The sequence below is a fragment of the Ursus americanus genome, chromosome 33, assembly GCF_024610735.1.
Source record: "Ursus americanus isolate L20-20 chromosome 33, mUrsAme1.1.p, whole genome shotgun sequence".
In the NCBI taxonomy this organism is placed as follows: Eukaryota; Metazoa; Chordata; class Mammalia; order Carnivora; family Ursidae; genus Ursus; species Ursus americanus.
The window spans coordinates 22,209,188-22,236,537 of NC_142159.1; the positions used below are offsets into that span (position 1 = coordinate 22,209,188).

The 27,350-nt window shown below is 53.5% G+C and overlaps 1 protein-coding gene and 1 non-coding gene across 3 annotated transcripts; one reads left to right on the forward strand and one right to left on the reverse strand.

The window, feature by feature from the left end:
- Nucleotides 1-7,472: 7,472 nt before the first annotated feature.
- AGTRAP (angiotensin II receptor associated protein) lies at nt 7,473-21,493 on the reverse strand. Of its 2 annotated transcripts, none has more exons than XM_045776868.2 (5): nt 21,351-21,493; nt 14,268-14,302; nt 11,642-11,747; nt 10,616-10,790; nt 7,473-9,185 (listed from the first exon to the last, which is right to left on the reverse strand). In XM_045776868.2, exons 1-5 carry the CDS (start codon nt 21,375-21,377, stop codon nt 9,070-9,072), a joined length of 459 nt encoding a protein of 152 aa, XP_045632824.2. In that variant the 5' UTR covers nt 21,378-21,493; the 3' UTR covers nt 7,473-9,069. The 2 variants fall into 2 exon arrangements, with proteins under 2 accessions (XP_045632824.2, XP_045632823.2); XM_045776867.2 differs by having other exon boundaries at nt 10,595-10,790.
- Nucleotides 21,494-25,862: 4,369 nt separating this feature from the next.
- Nucleotides 25,863-26,045, forward strand: LOC123779119 (small nucleolar RNA SNORA73 family). Its single transcript, XR_006776078.1, has one exon. It is a non-coding gene; the product is annotated as a small nucleolar RNA SNORA73 family (small nucleolar RNA).
- The last annotated feature ends 1,305 nt before the right edge of the window (nt 26,046-27,350 follow it).

The following is a 27,350-nucleotide window of genomic DNA, read 5'->3' on the forward strand; positions in this document are numbered from 1 at the left end:
GGAAGAAGTTACAGAAGAGAAGACCCTCCTCCCTCAGCAACCTTACAGATTTAAGGTCAAAATTGTTGGGGGGGGGGTGCGGGGGAAGGATGAGGAGAACAAAAGCAAGAGAGATGTGGCTTAAATTATATCCTACAGCCCGCGGCCCCTGCTGAACACGGGAGCAGGCAGAGCGTGACCTTCTCCAAGGAACTTGGCTGCGTCGTGTTGATGTTTTACTAGAGACGAAAAGCAACCTTATCTTGACAATAGCCAGACCTTCAAGGTCCTGTAGACCCTGCTCTCAGCGTATCAGAATTCCTGAGACACTTCCCTGATCTCTACCCCGACTTCCTCCACAAACTTACAAGTATATAAGCAGTCACTGCTCAGAATCACAAGGGCGGCATTTTCTGCCCATGGGTCCTGTCCCCGCGCATTAATAAAACCACATTTTTACACCGAAAACATCTCAAGAATTCTTTCTTCACTGTTCGCTCGCGAACCCCACATCTCTGCCGTCTCTTTACCCCGCATGATTTTTCTCTATGACTTGCCACCGCCTAACAGACTAAAGAAAGTATAGCTCGCTCCTATCCCTCTGGGGGCTACGAGCCACTGTCTTTTTCCCCCTCTAGTATTTGCAGCGCGGGGACTAGTACCTGGCTCATAACAAGGGCTTCAACACGGCGCCAGTTGAGCCCCGGGACCACGGTAAACGCCGTGCAGACTTTAGGATACACCCTGTCAAACCTACACTGTGGCCCTAAGCATCAGGTCCCTGTTTCAGAGATGAGGAAACTGGAGCTTAGAGGGGCCACCTCCCTAGCCCAAGGCCTGCAGCCGGTCTGTGGCTGCAGAGGGGCCAAGGGAGGAAGGGGACCAGCTCCACAGCGCATGCTCAGAACCAGGACCCACCCACATCCCCCACCTCTTTCCAAAAGAGACATGAGACAGCTCAACCCACAGGATCCCTTCCTACCTTCGGTGCCCCCACCCCGTGCCTGGGCGCATCTGGCCATCTGGTCTGCCCCCTGGCCATGACACCCCCATCCCTGTCTAATTAAGGACATCACAGCCTCCCTCCTCTTCCCACCCAAAGAACCGGTGGTCAGTTTTCCTGGCCTCCCGGGCCGGTCCTCTGGCATCTGTCTTCCTCGAGTCCTTCTTCACTCCGTGGGGCTTGAACCTGGAGGGGACGTCGGGCGAGGGCTAACGACCCAGGCGGGTGGGGTGGGGGGATGGCAGAGAACGCGCAGCCCAGCGGCCACGGAGCCTGGAGGTGCGCGCGGTGGCTCCAGGAATCGCGAGCGTGGCCGCCGGTGGGCTGCCGGGCGCCGGCGGAGGTGTCCACCCGAGTGTGCGGTCCTCCGCGACGGCCCAGGCCCCGGCCCTGCCGCGCATGCGGTGGCGAAGCACGTCGTGGCCTTGTGCAAGTTTCTTGCACGTGCGAGATACGCGAGGAGCTCGCCGTGGAGTCCCCCTGAAACCCCCTACCCACTCCTCCCATGTGGCGTGCTCGGCCCAGCCACAGTGCCCTCTAGGCTTTACCCAGCTGCCAAGCCTTTGCTCACGCTGTTCCCCATGGAGCCCGGCCAAGCCTTTCCACCCTCTGTCCAGATGGTCTGCTTTCCCCTTTGCAACTGGGAGAGGAAAGACCTGGGGCCTGGGGTCGGAAGACCTGTGATGGCCCTCGTTCTGCCGCTGTGTGCCTTAGGCAAATCCCTAGCTTCTCTGACCTTCAGGCTTCTCATCTGCAAACGGGGGGTGGTAACACCTTCTCTACTCTCTCACAGGTTAGATGTGAACACTTAACGAATAAATGCCAAAGAGCCGCTTAAAGTCTAAAGCAATTCTTGAAGGAGGGGGTGATCACTACTTTCTTCCTGAGTCTGTGTATCTGAGGTCTCCTAAATCAGGTGGATCGAACATTTTGTTATTTAGATCCTGGTGCTCTGTGCAGCAAGTATTACTTGATGCCTTAAAGGCAAGTTGGTCTGATACTAATTTAGCTACACCAGCTCTCTTTGCCTGCTTTGACTTTTATTTATTTATTTATTTTTTAAGATTTATTTTTAAGTAAACTCCACACTCAATGTGGGATCGAACTCAGGTTGCAGAAATCAAGAGTCCTGTGCTCCACGGACTGAGCCAGCCCGGCACCCTTGCGTGGTTTAACTTTTTCATCCTTGTACTTTCAGCCTTCCTGTGTCTGTATATTTTAGGTGTGTCTTTTAGAAACACAATAGGGCTGGAAGTTTCTAGAAAATCACTTACAAAAGTATGATCATGGCATGTATATATAAAAACCATCTTCTTTTTGTGTTTGCCAATGGTCCAACTTCATGTTTCTTTTTTCTCTTTTCTTGGCTTTATATGAATTGATCAAACAACAACAAAAGAGTGCATCAAGGCTCCCTTCCCCCCCTCACAGACCCAACACTATCTTGGAAATGACACATTCTATTTCTATTCTTTCAGTGGTTCTCCAAGACATTAATTTGGCAAAGTCTAAATCCAGTGTTTACCCTCCTTCCAGACAGAAAAGGACTTTATAACAATTTGTGCCTGGCCAGCTCCCCCTGAAATGTACCAGTGTTGTTTTGAACATTAAACCACACGTTTACTGTTTCCTTGGTGTGTCAGATGTTCTTTATGGAAAAATGTCCTTCTTCCACGAGAAGATTCTTTAGATGTTTCTGTAGCAAAGGTCTGTTGGTGATAAACTCTGCTGTCATTTCTCTGAATAGGCCTTTATCGTCTTCATTCCTGAAAGCTAACTCATAGCGCACAATTGTAGGTCACCGGTTGTTTTTCACACCACTTTGAAGATATCATTCGCCTGTCTTCTGACTCCTTTTGTTGCTGTTGAGACCTCAGTTGCCAGTGTAATTGTCATTTCTTTTAGGACAATATCTTTTCTACCTGCTTGCTTTGGGGATTTTTGAATTTTTATTTTTAAAGTAATTTTTAAAAGTAATCTCGATGGTCCAACATGGGGCCAACGTGGGGCTCGAACTCATGACCTTGAGATCAGGAGTAGCATGCTCCACGGACTGAGCCAGCCAGGCGCCCCTGCCTTGGGGGTTTTAATGTTCATCTGTGGTGGTCTGCACCATTCATTCTATATTTGTTTTTGTTTTGTTTCGCTTTTTAAGATTTTATATATTTGTCAGAAAGAGAGAGAGAATGAGAGAGAGAGAGGGAGAGAGAGAGAGAGAGCACAAGCAGGGGGAGCTGCAGAGGGAGAAGCAGGCTCCCTGCTGAGTAAGGAGCCTAATAGGGACTGGATCCCAGGACCGCAGGATCATGAACAGAGGCAAAGGCAGACGCTCAACCAATTAAGCCATCCAGGCATCCCTCGTTCTGTATTTGTTATGAGGCACTTTCTGGGTGCTGGTACTGTTCCAGGTGCCAGAGATTAAGCAATGCTGACCAAAGTGCCAATATGATGACTATAAATGTGGATTTCGTCTTCTTCTTTTTTAAAAGATTTTATATATTATTTGAGAGAGAGAGAATGAGCGGGGGTGGGGGGTTGCAGAGGGAGAGGGAGAGGGAGTCGCAGACTCCCCACTGAGCAGGGAGCCCAATGTGAGGCTCGATCCCAGGACCCCAGGATCATGACCTGAGCCAAAGGTAGATGCTTAACTGACTGAGCCACCCAGGTGCCCCTAAACGTGGATTTCTTCTGTTTGGGGATTGTTTGGCTTCCTGAATCTGAGGTTTGGTGTCTTTCCATTTTGGAAAATTCTCTGCCATTATTCCTTTGAATGTTGCCTCTCTCCCATGGGTTCCTTCAGAACTCCAATAGAGTTATATCGGGGCTTCTCATGCTATCCCTTGTTTCTTAACCTCTCTTCTTTTGTGCTTTTTGCTCCATTCTGAGTAATTCCTTCAACTTTATCTTCGAGGCTACTGATTCTGTCTTCCGGTGTATCTATTCTATGAATTAACCCATCCATTGAGTCTCTGTCCATTTGTAGAAGTTCTGTTTATTTCCTTTTACATGCTACCTGGCACCCCAGTCTCCACATTGTCACATTCCGGCCCTAAAATCAAGAAGACTCCAGGTGCCCTTGGCCACGTCTCCTCTTTGTGGGCCCGCGTCCTGAGCTGTGAAATAAGGTGGATGTAGGAGAAGAATTTTCATATTGTGTCCTGGGGGCCCTACCTCAGAGTGGCGGTGGCGGTGGTGGCATGCCCTGTCAGACCTGCTCTGTTTTATACCCTGGGTAAGATTTCTTTTGAACCAAGGGTTTGAAATAAAGAATGTCTCAAACTGCTGGGCTGCGGGTGCTCTAAGCTCCCTTCAAGTTCAAGTCTGCAAATCTGAGGGTTGATCTTCGATACGATAATGTTTTATAATAACCCGTTGAATCTGTCAATAGTTTTTAGATTCATAGGTATGAACACAAACCCTCGACTACCTGGAGAACTGGACCCTCAGGGTTCTGCTGTGGCCAGTGAGGAAAACCTTTGTTTTCCTTCCTGACAATTTTTTAAAACTTGTAGAAAGCACTCAATAAATTATTATAAAATTGATAATAAATGAATACATGAGTGGATGGTCAGACAGACTGGCGATGGAGCTTAGGACATGCTACCCCCAAATTTTGGCACTGTGGCATACTGAACATCTCAACCCGAGCGTTTGAAAAAATGGCAAAAGGAAGAAAGTCACTCTGACCGCACCCCCTGTCCTTTCCTGAAACTGGTCTTTTAAATCTCCTATGTGAAAAGTATCCTCCCTGTACCAGGAGTAAAAGAGGATAATTCTTATCACCAGAGACAGGAAACTGATAGCCAAGAAATCTGTATAAATAAACCTTGATAAACTAGCTCTTACCTTCCTGGTTCCTTGTTCACCATTCACTACCCCAGCCCAGACCTTTGTCTTGTCAATTTTTCACACATTTATTGTTTCTTCGTGTGAAAGGTATAAAAGCTCCCTGCTCTTGTCACTTCTCCAGGCCTTCTTTCTGTGAAAGTTCTCGTACACATGCAAAAGTTCGAGAAAACATAAGGGCTTTTTTTCCCCTGCTAATCTTTGTCAGTTTCATTTTCAGACCCTAAGAGGGCTGAGGAAAACTCTTTCCTCCCCTACACTCACCACCCCCTCCCCCTCTCTCTGAATAATTAACACGGTAACACAGGGAATGAGAAACACTGATGTTACACATTGCCAGACTTCACTAATCCCTGAGTCAGGCCCTATGAGTATTACCACTTTCCAGATGAGAAAACTGAGTCACAGTGAGATTAAGAGACTGTCCTGTCTCTTATGTAGCCAGTCACAGGGTGCAGTAGGGATTTATCAAGGCTTGCTGGGTCTAGGGCCGTTTTGGAGGGAGGCTGGGAGAGTTGGAATTTCCAGGATGTTCTGGGGACTCATAGGATGGGCCTAAGGCAGGGGCTCCTGCAGGTACGACCGGCTCTGGTCCAGTTTTGGCCAACAGGAGAAGACAGTGACCTCTCCTGGGACAAGGGCTTGTCTCTGGCTCCCTCATCTGGGAGGCTCAGCCTTGTGAAAACAAGAAATACAAGACTTGGGAACTAGACAAGTGGCTTCAGCCCTCACCGGCAGGAGACCAGAGGCAAGGGGAATTTGCTTCCTGTGGATGATGGTTTCTGAAACGGCAGACACTATAGGCTAAAACACAGAGTACTTCCAAGTGTCTACAAGAGGTGGCCCCCCAGTGGTGAGAAGGTCTGATGGGAAGCCCCATTTCCTCAGTGTGGCTCCTCTGGCCTTTCCTTGAACCTGGCCTTCCTGCCGCCCTCCCTCCCATGTCAGTGGCAGCTAGAGCCCCAGACTGCTCAGGCCCCAAACCTTGCAATCGTGGATTCGTGTTTTTCTCTTACATCCTGTCCATGAGTGAATCCTGCCGCCTTGCCTTCAGAACATATCCAAGAGCGACCCTATTGCGCAAGGCAGTCGCTTGCTTGCTTTCAAACCCACTGGCTAGGTAACAATGGGCCTTGAGGCTGGAACACTTCCTTACGAAGGAGATAAAGAGCCCGAACAGCCTCTGCTGACCTTGTCACCTCGTGTGGGAATATCTTCCCTTGTTTCAAGCCCAGGGTTCGCTCTTTTGTTCTGCTTATGCATGCGTGTCACCCGGCACCTGGCCAACCCCTCTGCTGTGTCTGTCCTCTGCAGGGAGGGGAGTGTCCTCCCGCTGTGGCAGGAGAAAGGCGAGAGTAAGCCAACTGGCCTGCGTCAGTTACTGCTGGCCACGGGGGACCGACACCCACCACCAAGGCGGGTCTGGTCTTTTCTCGGCGTGAGTAAAGCGTGGTCCAGCCAGTGCCTGACTGCATCGCTTTCCTTGGTGCTTCTGATCATTCTGACAGTGGGCAGCACTGCCTGATGTCCCTCCCTGGAACGGACCATTGGTGCATGGCGTTCTGCTCAACACGGCTTCTTGTCACCACCCCCATCTCTGCCTCCCAGCCCAAGCCACCAACATTGTCCTTTTAGAGTGTGAGTCAGACCGTGTCCCATTCTGCCCAAAGCCCTCCAGTGGCCCCCATCTCACTCAGGAAAAGCCAAAGTCCTCAAAATGACCTACTACCCCTTTGCTACCTGGTCCCTGCTGCCTTTCTGACCTCATTCCTTCTTCCCTCCCTTGGCTCCAGCCGCTCCGGCCCCCCACAGCGCCCAGAAACAGGCTGGGCAGGCACACACCTGTTCAAGCCTTCCTATGAGCTGTTCCCCTGCCTGGAACCTCTCATGCCAAATGGGATCTCCTGGTACTTGCGGATTTTTCCGCAATTCTGGTATCCCCAGCCGCTGGAAGACTTCTAGCTCCCATAGGCTCTTGGTTGCTTGTTGAATGAATGTTAGAATATGTTATGAGACCTGCTGTTTGGAAAGGGGGCACCCCACTGGTGGCCCTCACTGTCCCTGTGCCTCTGGTGGCACTCTTCTTGCAGGACAGCCCTCCAGCTCCTGAGGCCACTGGGAGGGGAGCCTGGTCAGGGAGCCAGAGTAGACTGGAAGGTTAAGACACTGTCCCCCCAACTCCGGAGCAACCCTTGGCCAATGACCAGAAAGCCCGGCTCCCTTGCTTTGCACCAAGCCAGACGCTGCATTCGGCGTCTGCTTCTGGGGTCCCCCTCCTAAGATAGGGTCCTTCCTCTGCCCCCTGTGAAGATCTGGGTCGGACTCGAGAGTCTGGGACTATGAGGAACTGGGGTCTCTGAATATACTCTTTCCTCTGTTTGACACAGGCTCTCTTAGCTGTCCCCCCACTGTGTCCCCCTCACTTTCCCATTCCCTTTGGAAATCTGCCAGTCACCACATACACACAGGACCATGCACAGCGCAAGCCTGCCATGTGCCAGGAGCTGGTATAAACCAGAGAACCGGAACTTGGGTTTTAATCCCATGCCCTTCAGGCCACACCTCTCCCCTGCCCAAGGCTGCCTCAACCATGAACTTGTCCACACTTCTGTATTTCACTACATACACACTCATGAACGACATATGGTATTGCTTGGAGGTTTTTAAATTCATGCCATCCTGCAATCTGTTTTGCTCACGATAGGGGGACCCATGACAACAGAAATAGGTCTGGTTTATTCCCGTGAACTGCTGAACCATATCCATACGATGAATGTACCACGGATGATCTATTCGTCCCCTTCTGACGGTGAAGCTGTTCCCAGCTTTTCTGCACCTGCCGCCACTCGGCATGGTTCAGAGCACGGGTCCCTTCCCAGAGGTTCCTTTCAGAGCTTGTGCCTCCTGACAGAGGACTCTTAACGTCTGTTCCCTGAGAGCAGGCACCAGAGTTCAGCCCTGCAGCCCTCGCTCCACAGCAGCACGTACCAGGCCCCGTTGGATGGATGGATACAGAAGGATGGTGGGGTTGTCCACAAGGCCTTGATCTCTTTGTGCCGGGGACAAGCTGGGATGGCCTGGGAGAGCCCAGGCCTGTGAGGCCCAGAGGTCAACCCTCAGTCCAATCGATGTAGATGAGGACCCTGGCCACGGGACACTTGGGGCTTCTGGATGGGTGTCGGTCCCTGTCAGCCCTGACACCAAGACACGGGGTCTGCCAGGAAGAGGTCGCCCCTTGCCTACTGATCCCCGCATCATTACAGGATCAAGGAGCAACCCACCAACTTTGCTGTGGCTCAGGGAGCTTTCCAAGGGCCAGGCACCGCTCACTTAATTTGAATCATCACCCCCGGGGCAGGCATTAGCTGTTTTCCAGAAGACCCTGAGGTCAGAGACGTGAAGTTGCTCAAAGGCACACAGCCAGAAAGTGGCAGACAGGGACACAAACCAATACCCAAGTCACCGGATTCAGAGACATGGATGCCCACTGGCCACACCAAACAGAGCCCTCCTCTGCTGGGGCCTTGGCTAGACCAAAGCTGGGTCAGCAGCCCCTGCTTCCTCCTCCCACAACAGAACGGGCAGCTAAGCCCGGCTCCCTGCCGATTCAAAGGAGAAATCTTCTCAGGAATGGCAGGCCCAGGCCCCAGCCTGGCTGGGAGATGAACCATGGCTGAAAACACACTCAGCTACGGATTCCCAAATGACTGTCAGAAGGGCAGCCGGGAGCCGTGGTGGGCCTCAGGTGCTGCAGACGCCCCCTGCCTCTGGCCCCAAGGTCCCCAAGCACCAAGTTACCAGGCAGTGAGAAGCACAGGGACCTCACTCCCATGCTGGACTGCTCCCAGGGCTGAGCATGACGCAAAGCTCTCAGAGCTTCTGTGGGCGAGGTCAACAAACCATGGGCAAGGCCTGGCTCATGCATGGTTGGACAGGGGCTGCACGTAGCCGCTAAGGGAGGTGAGGAAAGAGACCACGGTTGCCTCAGCCTCAGACCCCTGGGGTACCTTGAAGGGAGAGAAGGCCTCAGGGAGTCTGGGACAGGTGTGCACGGGGCTCCTGGCCACTCAGGGCACTTGACTGGGGGAGACGGGGAACAGGAGAACACAGTCCAAGAAAGGGGCCTGGGGGTCAGGAACATCTCCAGAATGCCATCCAAGGCACAAGGAGGACGACGCAGCCTGGGCCGTCTCTGGGGTCTGCTCCTCCGGCCCTTGCGATGGGGCCAAAGCGGACTGGCCTCAGTACCCTTGTGGGGAGTGAGCCCTGCCCTCCGAGCCTACAAAGGGGTCTGTGGGTGCCTCTGGTGAGTCAATTGTCTGGTAGTCACTGCGCTCCTGTGACGGTCCAAGGAAACCTGGGGATGGGAAAAACGAAGAGGGGAAAGAAAAAACGAAGAGTGAGGACTGAAGACGTCCTACTGAGTCCCAGCCAAGATCCACCCACCCCCCACCAGGAAGGCACTGGGACAGTGACGGGGCGAGCAGCACCCCCCAGCTTTTAAGAGGTGTTCAGCTAATCCTCCCATAACCCTCCAGAGTGGGTTGCCCCCACTTTACAGATGGGGAAACGGAGAGTCAAAGAGACGAACTGACTTGCCCTGAGCATGGAGCTTGAAGCGGAGGACCCTAAAATTCCAGCCAAGGCAGCACGAGCCCAAAGCCAGTGCTCTTGGCCATCACACTGGGGCCTTCCCCGAGCAGCACGCATCTGAGCAGAAGGACGCCCAGCCCTGGGCCCATAGGCTCCTCTCTCGGGCAGAGTGGACACTGTGTTACTGTATCCAGAAGGCTCAGAGCTGGCACAGTTGCAGAGCCCAGAGCGCTGGGCTGGAGGTGCAAGGTAGGGGGGAGGGCTCTAAGTGCTCACGCTTTTTGCTCCCCTCCCTGCCCTGCACACTTGACCTGGAACAAGTCCCAGGGGCTCTGGGTGCCAGCTCCCTCATCTGTCCAACGGGAGGAACGTTACTCGCCCCCCCTAACCCCAGGGCAGGCCAGGGCAATGCTCAGGTCAGCCCTGGGGAGGCCATAGGCCTGGCCCAGCTGTTCCCCTAGGCAGGTCATGGGCCCCTCGGGGCTCCTCTTCTTAGGAGGGAACAGTGGAAGACCACCCCCACCCCCTCCCCACCTCTCTGAAAGGAGATGAGCAGTATGTGAGAGAGAACAGGAAAATGGCCCAACACCACGAGAAGGGGTACAGCTCAAAGAGGGTGTGGGAGGGGCAGGGATGGGCCAGGCTGAGGTGACCGAAACGTCAGCAGGGAAAGCACCCACAGTTCAGGGCTAGCTCCGGCCGAGCCTCCGTGGCCCATGCCAGCAGCCACCCTCCCTCGGCCACCCAGACCCCTCACGGCAGGAGGGGAGGCTCTAGGCATGGGGCTGGCGGTTGCTGAGAGGAGGGGCTGGCCCGGCGGACGCCTATCAGCCTCAGGCTGCGGGCCGTCCAGAGCTGCCTCTGGTCCTGCCCCCAACTCTGCCCGGAGCCTGATGCCCGGGAAAGCCCGCAGCAGGCTGGGACAGGAGCACTGGGCTCCTGCAGCAGAGACTGGAGCTCGTACGCTCTCGAGCCTCGTGTTCAGTGCCAGCGCCAGGGCCCGCCCCCTGTCCCCGCACCTTGAGCCCTTGTCCCCCAGGGCGAGGTCAGCTCACTTGGGCAGAGGCTGTGGGTCAGACAAGACCGAGACAGGGGAGACGTGGGAGATGGTACCGCCAGCACCTTGGCCGGCGAGAGGGCAGGGAGGGAGCTGGCCGGAGGTGGTGGCCTCACCAATATGGAGCAGGAGCTCACCCCCGCGCTCCCGGTACATGTGGTAGACGAAGCAGCAGGACAAGGGCTTGAGGAGCAGGCTGAGGATAGCCATGCCGGCACCAAAGCGCTCGGTGTCCGTGAAGCCGGCCTGCCGGTAGAAGACGCTGATGTGGACGATGTCCAGGAAGATGGTGGCCGCCAAGCCACCGAGAAACTGCAAGACAGGTCAGGCGCAGGGCCCGGGGTGACCATGTGCCCTCAGGGTTTCCGAGCACCTCGACGCTGTGTCATGTGCTCAGGGCTCCCCGACCGCATACGCCCGGCCGGAAGCTCCGTTTGTGCCCTCCTGAGTCCTTGCGCGCTGCTGGAAAACAGATCAGCGGGCAGGCAGGACCCTGTGGGTGAGCCTGACCATGGACTACAGCACCCAGCACAGGGATGTGGGGACCCAGGTCTGGACCCAGCCTGTGGCCACGATGGGGCACAAGACTTGGTTCCAGAACCTCCGAAATGGAAGGTCCCTTGGAGTTCACCCAATCCGTCTGCACCACAGGGAACTCCCTTCTCAGTCACCCTGACAGGCCCGTGCTGGAGCGCTCGCCACCCCTCGGGGTGCAGTGGGTGCTGGGAAGCTCCCCCGTGGCAGAGCTCAGCGGGGCTGTGTCCACTCTGACCTCACGAAGTGGAGGAGTTCCCTCTCGGAGGGGCTCCCAGCCACAACCTCCCCACTAAAAGAGGGCCCTGGAGGCGGGTTATCGGGGCCACGCTCCAGCGCCCCTGAGGAGTGGCCAAGCTGGGGCACCTGGGAGCTTCTCTCGGGGAAGGCGATGAGCAGACTCAGGGCTCTGGGAGCCAGGCAGGCCGAGAAGTGGGCCGGGCTAGTGGAGACACACCTGGCCTGGTAACTGGGGAGGGCTTCTTTACAAGGCTTTAGAAATGGAAAACAGGGGGGTAGGGTGGGGGCCCCCTTCCTTGGAAGAGACAGGATTGGCATGGGTGAGGGGGCAAGAGTGGGGGCCACGGACCACCCTGAAGCCGGTCCTTGTGCTGCTTCCCCCGCCTCACCAGACTTATGGCGTCGATGGAGTCCCGCTGAGCGATGGCCCACACGCCCACGGCCAGGATGGTGAAGTTGGCCCAGGGATAGGGGCCCGAGAACGTGATGCAGCCCCTGTGGGAGGAAGCACCCAAGTGATGTCAGGTGACTGCCCCACAGGGCCGCACCCCTTCCCGCAGGCCACCTCCTTCCCGGTCCTGAGTCCCCCGGCCCTCTGTGAAGAGGCCACAGGGCTCTTGCTCTCCTCCTCCTGAGCCGTGCACTGGAAACATCAGCAGAGCCCATGGCCGGACTTCCCAAATGGATCCCGAATCTGGCCATATCCCTTCAGCTCCAAAACGCCATCCTCCCTGGCCAGGATTTATCACCGTGGCCTCTCCCCACGGGTCTCTTTACTTCCACTCCTGCCCGTCCAGGCCCTTCTCTGAACAGCGAGGAGTAGTGTAAATCAGGTGATGTCACGCCTCGGCTAAGAGTCTCCCACAGTTTTCCTTCCCACTTGTAATAAAATACAGACTCTTCCCGTGGCTTGGGGAGCCCTTGGGCCCCGGCCCATGACACAGTCGCCCCCTTGTATGTCCTGGCCATGGCCCATGCGGCGTCCTCTACCCTGAACACTGGCCCCGTCGTGTTACTTTAGTCCCAGCCCCCATGTTAACTCGGAGACGCTTTCCCTGACCGCCTAATTTGAAATACCACCTTGTCACTTCCTAACACAGTGTCCACCCTATTCTGGTTTTTAGGGTATTGTTACCAACTACCAACTGGTAGGTTTACTTCTTTGTTCGTCAACCTAGTGAAAATATTGGCTAACACACAGGCCCCTAAAACTGTGCGGCACGGCTCTAGATGCTTTAAACGAACTCACTTATGTGCATTTATGGTAACAACTCTAGAAAGGAGCCATGGTTACTAGCCTCATCTTAAAGATGAGGAAACTAAGGCACAGAGAGATCAAGTAACTTGCCCCAGGCCACACAGCTTCTCAGGGGTGGAGCTGGGATTTGAACTCAGACGGCCTGGCTCCGGAGGCCGCGCTCTTACCCACAGTAGTCACGGGGCTGCCCTGGCATGCAGGGCGGCGCTTCATAAACTTAAATAGCTCTGAAGCGTACCCTTCAGAGAACGTGTGCAAAGCAGCGAAGTGTAGAACGTGACTCGGCTTAAGAGTCTTGAATAAGTCACCTGACTTTTTCGTTTTAAGAAGCTAGTGCTGGGGGGCGCCTGGGTGGCACAGCGGTTAAGCATCTGCCTTCGGCTCAGGGCGTGATCCTGGTGTTCTGGGATCGAGCCCCACATCAGGCTCCTCCGCTAGGAGCCTGCTTCTTCCTCTCCCACTCCCCCTGCTTGTGTTCCCTCTCTCGCTCGCTGTCTCTATCTCTGTCAAATAAATAAATAAAATCTTTAAAAAAAAAAAAAAAAAAGAAGCTAGTGCTGGAGCCCCAGCCGAGACCACAGCTCCGAATCTTGGGGAGTATGAGTGAGAAATCCGGACCCTGACCTTGCTTCCCGAAGTCACTAGCCATGACTTTCACTGTCTGCGTTATTCACAACCACTTAACACATGGGGTGTACGTCAAGGTCTGCAAAAGGCACAGAGAAGCTCAACGGTTTCCAGTCCTGCTTCGGCAGAGAAATCCCCCCGGCAGCTCGACAGGTAAGACAGGACAGTAATAACGAAATCAGTCCTGCAACGCTCGAGCCTCCGTCTGTGCCAGGCCCCGGGGAGTGTTGGATGAACACAACACGCTTCTCCCACACGGCCTGAGGGGTGTGCCATCCTTATACCCATTTTACAGATGGAAACCAAGGCCCCAAGAAGTGGGCCACTTGCCTAAGGTAACCTGGCAGGACCATGGTGGAGCCAGGACCTGCCCGGGTCCATCTGAACCCTGAGTCTGCCACCGCTGGGCAGGAGTGTGATATAAGAATAAGGGTCCACCCCTCAGCAAGTGACCCCACCCTGTGTCTCGGGTCATAAAGTATCTACTTGCTGAGACGTGAGCCAACCCACGGAAGGTGCTCAGCCCAGTGGCTGGCTCCTAGACACCCTCAGGAAATGTTAGTGGTTATTACAGTTTCTAAAACTGGGCTTTCACCTTCCAATGACCTTACAAGGTAAATGGGAGGATGAGTAATACCTTCATTTTACAGGTGAGAAAATGACTGGGAGTCTAAGTGACTGACCCAAGCTCACAGACACACAGAGCTTTAACTGGCATTCCCCCCACGGCTGCTTCCGGGAGTCCAGCAGGCAATGTGAGGCCGGCCCCCTGGCTTTAGCACCTCACACCTTCCAGATACAAAGGCCTTGGGGAGGGACCAGAGTCATGCCAAGCCCCCAAAGGGGCCTGGGCAATGTCTGGAGGAGGATCTGAGCTGTGGGCACTGCCCTGGGCCAGCCGCCTCCCCTGGGATGAAGACTTGAAGCTTCTAGTGGGGGGGAGTGATGGCAGACGCTTCTGGAAACTGCCTGCCCCTCAGACGTTCTTGGGATGTGGGGAGCTTGCTGATGACATTCTTGACAGAAGTGCTATTTAGTTCTGGAACTGGCCAGGAGACACACGGACAAGACCCTGGAGGTATGGGGACCCAGATCCCTGGAGGCCGGTGGACACCTGCGGAGTCACTCACCAGGTCGTCAGCAGCCAGTGAACCAGCAGGATGGTCTGGGGAAGGAAAGAAAAGAACTATGAATGAGACCACCATCTGGGGAGGGGTGGGGAGAGCTTCTGGAGCCAGAAAACACAGGAAGCCCGTCTAGTACCTAACAGGACTTTACAAATACCTGTTAAAACAAAACAAAACAAAACAAAACACCAGCAACAGTGAGCGAAGCAGGGGTGAAGGAGGAAGAGCGCAGGTCAGGCCCGGGGGAGCTGCCATGTCACTCCGCCCTACTCTCCTGGGGCAGCAGACACCCACACCCCCTCCTGCTTCGCAATCTGGTCTGGCTGGCATCAGAGGATATACCTAGACAGGAAATGGCTGGGGGGCAGCATGGGACTCAAACGAAGCTGATTTCTTGGCACACCAGAGCTGGGGTACCGTGTGGGGCACAGGGGTTGTCTGTCACCTGCGTCCAAGGAGCGGGAAAGCACCTGGGGGCAGGAGAGGGTAGCGGGAGAGCAGGGGGAGAGGCAGGCCTTGAGGGCCTCAGCAAGGAGCATGGATTTTATCCTAAGCGCATGGAGGGAAGCCACCGAAGGCTCTTCTGCAAACAAGGAACTTGGTAGGGTTTAAGAAAAAAAATCCCTCTGGCCTTTTTTCTAGATTTCTGCACCATTCCACCCCTTTCATTGTCCCTTATGTCCTTAAAATCACAGCCCCTCCTACTGGAACTTGTCCCTACTCACGGTAATCAAAAGGGCCCTGCTTGGAAAGCAAAGGAAGAAGGAAGGAGCCGATGCTATGGGGAGGGCAGGCTGGCTGTCAGCTGGAGCTCTGGAAGTAGGAGGGTGCTCTGTGCTAAGAGATATGCAGGGACCTGCCAGGCAAAAGGGGGAGCAATGGGGAGGCAGGACTCAGAGCCCAGGGGGAGGAGGGAATGGACCTGAACCAGCAGGGGGCCAGGAGCCCCAAGTCAGGAGCTTCTATGGGGTCCCAGTGGTAGATGGGGGGACCTTGAAGGAGTTACTCAAGGAATTGGGGGGGTCAAGTTGGGAGGGGAATGCCAAGAGCCCAGGGCAGGGCCCAGTGTACTGGCCTGACAGCGAGGGTAGAGACGGCAAAGGTGTGCAGTGAACGGCCCAGGCTTCCAGACCGGTGAAAGGGCAGAAGTGGGGGTTGCCACCCGCAAGAAAGAATGCTGGCTGTGGAGGGAAAAGCCCTTCGAGAAGAGTTACTATTTATCGCCTCGAGCCACCTTCTCTGGGCCTCACAAGAGCCTCTGGAACTGACACCATGATCATTCCCATTTTACAGACGGGAAAACTAGACTCCGAGGAAAATTGAGTGGATCCAGATTCCACCGACGGTAAGTGGTGACTGTAAGTCTGGCTGCGGTGCTCCCGAACTTCACAGCAGGGGCCCGGGTTTCTTTCTACGGAGGGGAGCCGCTGGAGCTTGTGACAAACGTGGACACGTGGGGGGAGCTGAAATCCGGAGCAGATGGCCGGGACGGTCCACCTGCACCCCCAGGGCCCAGTGCGAGTGAACCAAACGGGCTCTGGTGTGATGGCCCGAGAAAGTCGTTAGACTGGGAGAACAGCTCTGCAATGACCAATGCTCCTGACTTTACGGAGGGGCTGAGCCTCCGATCAAGCCACGTGTGTGCCACAGAAGGCGGCACTACAAGGGAATCTGTGATTGGCTATCTTTGTTTGCTCTGGGCACCGCTCCACGTTCTGTGCGTGGACATGTGTAACCCTTACAGCCCCCCGAGGTGCCATTCACAGCTGAGGAATCTGAGGCTCTCAGGTGACTCGCCCACAGTCACACAGCTGCCCAGTGCTCACCTGACCGTGAACCCGGTGTCGCCTGACCATTAGGTCTCTCTGGGCCTGGGCAGGGGTGCTCCTCCCGCTACAAAGACAGGGAAACCGAGGGGAGAGGAGGCTTAGTTTGCCATGGGTTTCTTTTCCCAGAGGCTTGAGAGACATGATCCAATGGTGCTAAGTTTCTCGAACATTTCACCCAACATCCCTGGCATCGCTTGGCACCTACCCTGGGGGCTCCGTGGTGAGCAGGGCAGCTGTGGCAGAACTTTACTGGAGTGGGGGACATCTGCTGATCAGATCACTGCCTTGGGGATGAGGGGTCCAGTGAGACCTTCTTTCTGAGGGAGAATTATAGTAAAGGAAAAGGAGCCTCATTTTCAGTGGGGTGGGCTGGGGGAGTGGGGCGGTTAGGAGGCTTCTCTGAGGCAGTGACATTTAAGCCAAGGCAAAAACGGTGAGCAAGGGCTTAACTAGGGGCAGAGATCAAAGAAGAGCATTTCAAGCAGAAAGGGTAGCACCTGCAAAGGCTCTGTGGCAGAAGGAAGCATGGAACATTCTGGAAACTGAAAAGAAGCCAATGTGGCTGGACAGAAGACAGTGGAAGGCAGACAGGAAGCTGGGGGGTGGGCAGGGCTGGGCCTAGGGGTTGTGGGGAAGAATTCTGATCTTTATCTCAAGAGCCAACCACTATCCCCTCTGTCTTGACAGGAAACCCTGCCCACAGAGGAGAGAAGCCCTGCCTCAAAGGCCACATCATGTGACCAGACGCAGTGATCCTGGTGTCCAGCTTTCAGACTAAGAGAAGACACCGAGGAAGGGGAGGCAGCTCACGTGACCACCTTACTCCTGAAAATCAACACCTCAGCCTTCCCCACTGTCAGCTTCTATTCCAGAAATCGTCTTCGTTTCCAAGTGCTCTGGTTCCCACATCCAGGCCATGCACCCAATGGGTCTTCAACACATGGGTGCTTCTCAGCCCTGCAGAGCCCTCCTTGATGAAGGGGAGATGAAACACTGAGACCCGGAAGCCAGCTGATACGCAGAAAGCCTGTGGGGAAATGGCTCCGTGTCACCTGTGAGACAAAGATTTTGCCAAGAGCCGGAAAGACCTGTAATACGCAGTGAGCACCTGCCCGAAGTCCAAAACTAAGCCATCTGTTTTGAGAAGAGGGCAACCTGGAAATACGGAGGACCCCTAAGGACATACCGTGTCCCCTCCGTGTGCCATCCCTTTTCTTTTATAAATAGTTAAGAAACTTAGCACCTTTTGGTCATGTCTCTTAAGCCCCTGGGAATAGAAACCCCCAGAAGACGAAGCCTCCTCTTCCTCAGTCTCCCCATCTCTGTAATGGGAGGGCACACCCACCCAGGCCTAAAGAGGCCTGATGCCCAGGAGAGCTCCAACCAGAAACGGAGCCAAATGGGCTCGGCTCTTCCCGAAATAGGAGGGAACAGTGACTCATCTCAGCACGAAGAACTGTCTGCCGGCTGCTGGGAAGGCTTTTGGTAACCAAGGGGACACCAGGGATTCTCAGGTACTGCCCGAGAGACTGCGGGACGAAGGCACTGGGCTCTGAGAACATGCCTGGGCAGCCCTTTCCGGCTGGGCAAGAGCAAAGGGAGACCAAAGCTCCTGGACTCTTCGGATAGCGCTTGGCACCCGGTGGGGGGGGGGGGGCTGCCTGGCTCTTCCCCAGAAGACTGGGGAGGGGAGGGCGGATGAGCCAAGGCAGCCAGGGGTTGTAGGACTCTGGACCGGAGGCCTGGGTTCTGGTCCAGGGGCCATATCCCTTTGTGTCTGTGCCCCAGGTTCGCTCTCTGGAAAATGGAGGCAATCCCTATCCCCCCCCCCCAATATGTCCCAGTGGGGTGCCTCAACCACAGAGAGACAGGCATCTGACAGCCCTGTATGAATCCACGTAACGACCGTAAGTACTGCATGGAACGGGCATCCTGTGTAACAGCGCCAACAACACACTGCCTGTAACCGATGAGGACCTGCCGGCCACGTGTCTGCACTGCCCTGAACACTCGGCCACCGTGCGCGGGGGAGTATTACTGTTCTTTTACTTACGAAGACACGGAGGCAGCGGGAGACTAAGTAATCGGCCCACACTGTGACACTTACAAACAAGAGCTCAGATGCAAGTGTCCGAACCGCTCTATCTGGTCTGACTTTTTCTGCGACTAAAAATGTAATGCCCCACCAACTCCTGGACCACTGGATCCTCTTCGCACCCTAGAAAGTAGGGTTTATTTTTATTTTCTTTTTATAGTGAGGAAACGGATACTCAGAGAGGTTAAGAGACCTGCTCAAGGTCACACAGCTAGTAAGTGGCAAAGTCTATGCTACACTGTCAGGATCTGGAAGAGCAAGGGAAGGGCGGATGGAAATGAGGAGGTTTAACCAGAAGGGAAGGCTAAGGGGAAGCCACGGGGTCATAGGGACCAGGACTTAGACCCTTTGTTTGCCACTAGACGGCCCAGGGGTGAATGGGGTTGGGGCAGGGAGATACTTTCTAGACAGGTAGACAGACCTAAGGTCAACAGACAGATCAATATTGGGAATAGAGTTCTATTAGTCCTGCGTAAACACTCAGCAGCCGTTACATGAGGCAGTAAGATCCCCAAGGCTGGCTGAGGCTGAGAGACCTACGTCAGGAATGCCATCTCGGGGACGCAGAGCCAGGCAGTGGTTAACTGCGTGGGCCGTGAAGCCAGATACGCGGATCTGATCCTATGGAGCTGGGCCTCCATGACGTGGAAGCTGTGTGATCTTGGCTAAGTCACCTGACCTCTCGGAACTGCTGTTTGCTCTTCTGTAAAGTAGGGACCATCACGCCTATGTCACGGGGTGGTTCTGCGGATCTACAGTGGTACAGGGAGGTGGAGAGGCGTGTGAAACACAACACAGTACCCACCAGGTAGTCAGCCCTCAGTGCGTGGCCATTCTCATTGCTACCATACCTTAACCCTAATGCTACACTAGTCCCTGGACCCGCCTCCCGTGGCCCTTCCTCACGAGACCTCCTGAACCCAAGTCTACTCCTTTCTAAGCTTGTCACAATGCCATTTCTCCAGCTCAGGACTTGCCTCATGGATGGGACTCGGTTAGGGAAGACCCTTATGTGAAGGGCCTGGGGCAGCCGTTTCTTTCCCCTGGCACCACTGACCACTCTGGCGGGGCTGGGCACGGGCAGGATTCAACCAAATGCCATGGAATATATGAAATGCGGGAATGCAGGTCCACAGGGGTGCATTCTCGCAGCTCCCGAGGGGCCCGATCTCAGAACATCCCACTTAAGTGCCTACAAGCAAGGAGTCGACGGCCGCCCTCCCTGGGGTGGCCAGATTTAACAACAACAACAACAACAAAAATACAGAAAGCCCAGTTAGTTTTGAATTTTGATTAATAAGCCCTTTGTTAGTATGATCCAAATATTGCCCAGGATATACTTAAGCTAAAAAATTATTCACTGTTGATCTGAAATTCAACTTCAACAGGATGTCCTGTATGTTCCCTGGCAACCTTGGCCCCTCGGGGCCTCCCAGCACTTCCTTGTCTCTGACTGGTAGCAGCTAAGATGTTTGGAAACACGGGGTCCTGTTTTCTGAACCAAGGGAAGGGCCCCCCATTTCACTCTGGGGCAGAGAACACCAGCACAGCTCATTCCTGTGGGCGTGCTCGGCCTGTCAGGCCCATAAAGTTGCTCAAAAATAAATAAATAAATAAATAAATAAATAAGTAAATAAATAAATAAGTAAATAAATAAATAAATAAATACCCCCAAACAGACTAAGCCCTCTTGGGATAGAAACCGTCAAGGCCAAGTCAGCCCTAACTGGTGGCCAGGAAAGCGCATGGCTTTGAAGTCTGACCCCAGTGGGTTCAGAGCTTGACTCTGCCACTTAATCCCTGTGGGACTTTGGCAAGTTACTATCTGACGTGAACTGAAGTTTGCTCATGTGTAAAAAAGGTGACAGTATCAGCTTTCTCAGAAGGTGGCTATGATCAAATGAACCACCTGGCATGCCACAGATGCTCCAGGAACGAAGGCTCCTGCCCTCTCCATTCCTGCAGCTCTGCCCCTCACCCGATGTGCTCTTAGCAATGATTTTAGGCAAATCTCTCATGAGAGAAAAGGCAGTGGGCACGGACTCCACGCTGCCTGGAACACTGTGAATGTTGATACGAGCAAACCTCGGTTGCCCTACTGTAAACCTCACTGGCTGGAAGCATCTGGGAGGCAAACGAGAGGAAGGGAAATCCGCCTCGGTGAGGTCATAACGTAGACCCCATCTAATAATCCAAATATGGATTATGTGTTGTTTTGCGGTCCTCTCTTAGATTCCCTCAGGGCTGACACCACGTGTGCGAAATGCTTTGTCACTGGTGCATAAAAGGGCGTTCCTGGATATAGTCTCAAGGGGGACAGCACCGAGACCCCAAATGGCAGGTTTGGGCCAACGTTCCCACCTTCCTGCCCAAAGCGAAAGGCCCCAGCTTCTCTGTGGCCAGCGCTGCCCAGAAGCAGAGCCCGCTGGCCGGGCCGGGGGCGGGGACAAAATGAAGAAGCCGCTGGCATCTGAAGGAGTTGAGGACCTGCCACAGGAAATGAAGACACCCCAGGAAGCGTCGCAGTGTCTTCCTAAGGGCACAAAGTTGGGGTTTTCTGCTTCTAAGTAACTTCTATCGGAGTTCCTGTTTCTTATGAATTAAGGACGCTGGATTTATAAGCTTTGGAAACCACTGGTCTGGGAATTTCGGGTTTTCTTAATCTGCTGAAGCCAGCGAAGCAGCGGGGTTGGTGCTGGGCGTGCAGGTGAAAGGTCTAGCCCCCTCTCTCGGCGACGGGCAGGTGTCCGCCGCCGAGACCCCTCCGGCTCTTAGGGCCCGCCCCCACGCCGCGGCTCCCTCCCTCCCTCTCTCCCTCCCTCCAGGGGAATTCTGGGCGTGCAGGCCGTGGCGATCCTCAGGCGCCCGGTGCTCGCGGCCGGAGACGCCGAGGCTGGAAAGGGGAACGGGCGGCCCTTTCCCTCCGCTACCGCCTCCAGCTCCCCCGAGGTCTTCCCCGCTGGCCCTTCCCTGGATCCCGCTCCCTGCTACGGCCGGTCCGCTCACCTCCTTCCCACCTGGGGTCCACGCTCTCGCTGTCTCCCTACCACCCCCTCCTGCCCCGAGCTCTCGATCCTCTCACTTCTGAAATCCTTCTTGAAAAAAGCAAACGCCCCACAAACTCTGGGGGACCCGCCCGCGCCCCGCCCTGCCCGTCGCCACCTTCAGGTTCACGGTAGGCAGCTCCATCCCGACCCCGGCAGAGGGCACCTGCGCGGCAGCCGCGGGGGCTCCTGGGCTCGGAACTCGGGAAACAAACTTGCCGGGCCCCGCCCCGCCCGCGGCGGCCGCTCGGACTCCAGCGCCACTCCAGGCCACGTGAGGCGGGTCACGTGACCCCGGTCGGGTTGCTAGGAGACGGCGTCCGGCCGCTCGCGCCCTCCTCCGGGTTTCTCGCTGCCGCCGCCTCCCACGCAGTTCCGGCAGGCTGTTGGAGAATATTGGGATTTGTGTCGCAAAGGGCGCAGTATCTTGCCTGGTTAGTATCCCAGCAGATGGATTGATGAGACCACCTGCAGCCGAAGAACTTGGGGGAACGTCCAGGTGCCAACAGCTGATGTCCCATCCCTCTCTCCTCCCTCCTTCCTCGCGTCTATGTGGAGACGTTGACAGTACCTACCTCTTAGGATCCTTGTGGGGTTAGATGAACTCATTCATGTTGATGATGAAAAAATTATTCTGACACTTGCTGGAGCGGTAGGGGAGACTTTATTCAAGACTGTTGCCGTAGGGGTATTGCAGTAGGGGAAGAGTGAGGAAGCTTGCTCCCCAGGACAGCCAGGACAGGCTCAGAGGGAGGGGGTCAGTGGATGGAAAATACCAAGAGGAGACATAAAGGGTAGGGAGATTCTTGCTAAACTGACCCAACAGGATTCTTGCTAAAGGCGGGCCAGGACTTAGACACCAAAGATGGAGGATGGGGAACTTGATCAGACAGGGAGGGTGACCCGATATCAAGGGTGGGGGGATTCCCACGCAACTGACTTAGTGGGATTCTTGCTAAAACTGGATCCTGCAGTCCCAGCAAGGACAGGCTGGACAGAGAAGGCCATGCCTAGTCTAGAAGAGGGCTCAGAGAAACCTAACTAAAATTTGGTCAAGGATAGTGTCTTTGTCAAGGTGAAGTGCCTAGAACAGTACCTGCCACTTAGTAAGTGAGCAGTCTGTATACCAAAAACTTTAGGAAAATCTAGCTGGAAAACCAGCAGAAAACCTATAGGGCATACCTGTCTCCAGAAGGAAGAAGACTGGAGAACAAAAAGATTTTTATCTAAACACTGTGTGCCCCTCAATTGTAAATGGGAAGAATTGAGGAAAGAAAGGGCTGTCTAACTTGCATCTCTCTTAGACTGTTGACTACCCTCTCCCTACCCCAAACAGAATTCCCACTCCCTCACCCAACCCCACCCCACCCCACCCTATCCCATCCTTCACCCATAACCAGATAAAATTTTCATTTGGAGAACACCAGCTTTTATTATAGTCACTTGGGGTGAGCGCCCCATTAGGGTTGGTCTGAGTGGTTGCTCTTGTTTCGGGGAGGGAGAAACCACGTGGGAGGCTGTGAAACTGGCTGGGATTCGGGGTCAGGAATGGGAAGGTCCTGAGATCTTATCAAGACAGGTACTCTCTCCAGACACAAAGAAAGGGGGACTTTTGCAGGGCTTCAGGGCCCACTGGCCTAATTTGATGTCCCGTTTGGAGATACAGTCCTCCATCCCAGGGGACAGAGTACCCCAACACCTGCCACTGGGATCTTGAGCTGGGAAACGGCTATACCTAGTTGAATTTTTGCGGAGTTAGCACACAAGGGAAGAGGCATTTGAATCCTGGCTTTGCCACTTACTGGTTGAACTTGGGCAAGTTGGTTTGCCTCTCTTGTGCTTTACTTTTTTCATATGTAAGATGAGGATAATAATAGTTGTCTTCCTTAAAGGGTTGTTAGGATTTGTTAATACACAAAAACCATTTAAAACAGGGCCTGGCAGATAGTAAGCGCTAAATCGGGATTGGCTACTATTGTTATTAAGCATTAGTTAATTATTGGTTATGTGACACCTAGAAGAGAGTAATTCCTCAATAAGTGGTGGATATTATAACATTATATTATTATTTATCAATTCTCTTTTTTATTTATTTAAAAAGATTTATTTATTTATTTATTTATTTATTTATTTGAGATAGAGTGAGAGAGAGCACGTGCTCGCATGAGTGGGGGGGCGCTCGCATGAGGGGGCGTGCGGAGGGGGGATGAGGAGAGGGGCAGAGAGTGAGGGAGAAGCAGGCTTCTCCACTGAGCAGGGAGCCCGATGCGGGCTCGATCCAAGGACCTAGGATCATGACCTGAGCTGAAGGCAGCCGCTTAACCCACTGAGCCACCCAGGCGCCCCCCCCTTTCTCTCTCTCTCTCTCTCTCTCTTTTTTTTTTAAGATTTTATTTATATATTTGACAGAGAGAAAGCACAAGAGAGCAGGAGCAGGGGGAGAGGCAAAGGGAGAGGGAGAAGCAGGCTGCCCCCTGAGGGGGGAGCCTGAGGCAGGGCTCCATCCCAGGACCCTGGGATCGTGACCTAAGCCGAAGGCAGACACTCAACCGACAAGCCACCCAGGCATATCTATCAATTCTCTTCTCAGAAATAGTTGCCGTCCCCCTCAGATCCTAGAGGTGTTTCATCCAAGCCTATAGGTGTGTAATAAGACCCCACGATCCCCTTAGAAGGAGAAAATGCAAAACAAGCAAGTCCTAGATTAAGGCTGACATTTAATTAAGTACTTAATTTGTGGTAGACAGTGTGAAAAATGTCTGTAGTAAATTCTCAGTAGCAAATTCTCACAGCAACCCCCTGGTGTAGGTACTGTCCTCATCCTTATTTACAGCAAGATGACTGAGGTTAAGAGAAGTTGGAAGAATTGCCCAAGTCACTGGTTGGTATGAAACTGGGCTGGGGACCCAGGAGGTCTGGCTCGGGGACCTTGACATTTGCCCCTCAGCTCCACTGCCTCCAGCTCAGGAAAATGTAACCCAGGCTGGGATGCAAAGCATGGAGCGAGGCAAGGAGGGGAAGACAGACTGCGGAGGAAGCACAAGGCCGGGTCTGTGAAATGTCCCTGCTGCTCACACAGTGACCCTGCATTCATCCTGACCAGCTGGGGCGGGAGGCATGGGGGAGGGGGCACAAGACCCAGCTGGCTGGGGTTGGGGGGTAGCTCACAGGAACAAAGGAAAGTGACTATTCTCAAAGGAGCCGGAGTTTCTGCCATGACCCAGTCCTGACTATGCAAGGACAAATGGGCCACCACAAAGCATATTCCACAATGCTTTGGAGTCATAGTTTTAACGAGCACATTTCTGGAATTCAAGTTTAAATTTTTCATGTCCCTCACCAATCCTGTTTGCCTCAACCAAGTTTTATTTTTGTACCTTCAATACATAAAGACGCGCAGAATAGATTGATTGATTGATTGATTGATTCATTCATTCATTCATTCAGGGGATAGTCACTGAACACCTATTTGGGTAGATGTCGAGGAGTAGAATGATTGGATCATACAGCAGGTGTCTATTTACCTTTTGAAGAAAATGCCAAACTGGGATGCCTAGGTGGCTCAGTTGGTTACGTGTCTGCCTTCGGCTCAGGTCGTGATCCCAGGGTCCTGGGATGGAGCCCTGCATCAGGTTCCCTCCTCAGCGGGAAGCCTGCTTCTCCCTCTCCCACTCTCCCTACTCCTACTTTGTTAGTGGAGAAATTGTTACAGTTTGAATGACTTAGCCAAAGTCACAACGAGCAAAGATTGCACGGGAGCCGTGTAAATAAAACGTGCACACCCCCTCGAAGTCTGCCCATGGGTCCCAAGGATTTGGTGCCAGGCACAAGCCCTTTCCGCGGGGCCAGAGATGCAGATGGGCGTAGCATACTCCTAGAATAATGGGGAACTCAGTAAGCAGATCCACCAGAAATAGTCAGTAGTAATCACTGGTTTTTAAACAGGCTTTCCTCAAATTCACTTGTGTAGTATGGGATGGGAAACAATGAAATCTCTTGAGAATGTTTGGAGGGGTGATGCTGCTACATTAGAGGCATTGCAACTGGGTACCCCAGAGGTCACTGTTCCTCTGATGTGGGAAACAGAGGCAAAAGAAAAACTTCCTTACTACCTTTAGCCCACCAACAAGTCCTTGAAACAGGGTGACGTTCCTCTAGGAACTCAGCAGGCTCAATGTTAATACTTTGCTAAGGGTAAAAGGCAATCTTAGCCCGACCCCCAGGATCCTGTAAGTCTACTTTAACATATAAAAATTCTTTTGGAAACTTACTTTATTTCTACCCCTGAAGATACATGTTGACAATCATCCCCAAGCATAGGACCCACCGATACACATCTGAAGGGTCTCATGACTGAGTTTTTACTAAACAGGAATAAATGACCTTTTCCTAACAACAGCTAGCCCCCTCAGGATCCTGGAAACCTTGCTTCCAAAAATTCCTTAGAGACTTATGCTCTCCCTAACCTCCTCCCAACTTGAAAGTATATCATGAGCCACTCCTCATGACCCCAGTGCAGCTCTTTCTGCCCACGTGCCCTGTCCCCATACTTTAATAAAACTGCCTTTTTGCATCAAAGATGTCTCAAGAATTCTTTCTCAGCCGTTGGCTTCGAACCCTAATGTTCTTTCCTACATCACCCGGGCACTGTCCAGATGGCGTAGGGGAGCACAGGGCTAAGCCCCGTGATGTACAATCCTTTTCCACGGTGTTGGAGATGAAGCCGGGTCTTGAGTCTGTACCAGCATATTCCTGTGGCTTCTCAGAGCCCTGTGGTTGATGCCGGAGGGGAAAAACCATGCAGGCAACATCCAAAAAGAAAAAAAAAAAAAAAGAACAAAAAATAGAAAGGCTCCGTTCCCACTGTCTTTCTGCTGGGCCTCATTTATTCCTATTCTATACTTTGCCTCTGAATAAACCAAAAAAGCTTTATTCCCACTTCCAGGGGAAGCAAAAAAGTTAAGTATTCTCTGAGTTTTGTCCTAAGCCCCAAACACCTGATAACACCTAAGACGAGCCAGATCCCAAACACATTCCAGGATCCAGCTTCCAGCAGACCTCGGCTGATGCTGGCATCAATACCCCTCCCTCTGATGACTTATAAGATAATACCTGTTATTCACCATCACCGTCTTTGATCCGACCCTACCCTGGATTCCAGAAGGAACATGCACCCTAGACTCCTTTCCAGTGGAAACCCCTAGCCCCAGCTGACGACAAGACTCATTCTCCTTTCCGGGTCTCCCAGACACTGTCTGCTATACGCTGTCACTCACGCTATTCGTTAAACTCTTCTGTCACTTCCTCTGGCACACATTTTCTTTTCATCCTGCGCAAGGCCAAGGACCCTCTTGGCGGGTCCTGCAGGACCCCCACTCTGGGGTCTTCAGACGTGGCCCACCTGCAGCACAAACACGGTCTCATCTCTTTCCCGTGCTTGCTGGTGTCCTTTGGGTAAAGGTGTGTTTTTGGATCTCCGCCTTGCCTCCTCCTAGCAAAGCGGATTTGGTCAAATTAGGGAGCCACACCGAGCCCCGGGTGACCGCAGGGGTCACGTGAGATGGTTTACATAGCATGCTTGGCCCAGCTCCTGGCACTTCATAAATGCTCGGTAAGCAAATAGCTACCCTGCTGCTATTAAAAAACAAAAAAACAAAAACAAAAACAAAAAACTAAAACCAAAAACAAACAAAAAAACCAAACCAACGAAACAAACAAAAACCCCAGCAGGTCCTGGCCCACGGTAAATGCAATGCTCGTTGAAAGGAGGCACCAGGGAAGACCCCTTTGATGGAGGGAAGATGCCCTTCCCCCCTTTCCTATTAGCAGAGACTCCGCAGTTCAGCCTTCAGCCCACCTCCCCAACTTCAGCACCCTGCCCCCAGCACTGCCACTTTGCCTCTATGTCCTTTCATCTGTCACTTAATCCCTCCAAATTTTTCTCTGCCTCTTGACAATGAGGACAGTGATAACTAGTCCCCGGGGGTGGGGGCGCTGCGTGAGGCACAAAGGAGGCACCGAATATGGAAAGGTTTTGAGATGCTTTCCCACCCACCAACCCACCGACCTTTGGTTCTCAACGCACTGGAGGCCCGCAATTGCGATGGGGCCCAGCCTC

Bases quoted from the DNA above. Each gene is read 5' to 3' on its own strand.
- AGTRAP (XM_045776867.2), bottom strand. From the start codon at position 21,377: ATGGAGCTGCCTACCGTGAACCTGAAG. The intron at 11,748-14,267 runs GTGAGTGACTCC...TTCCTCCCACAG, and splicing joins CACTGGCTGCTGACGACCTG to GGGCTGCATCACGTTCTCGG. The intron at 9,186-10,594 runs GTGAGGCCACCA...TCCCATCCCCAG, and splicing joins TGAGCTCCTGCTCCATATTG to GTTTCCTTGGACCGTCACAG.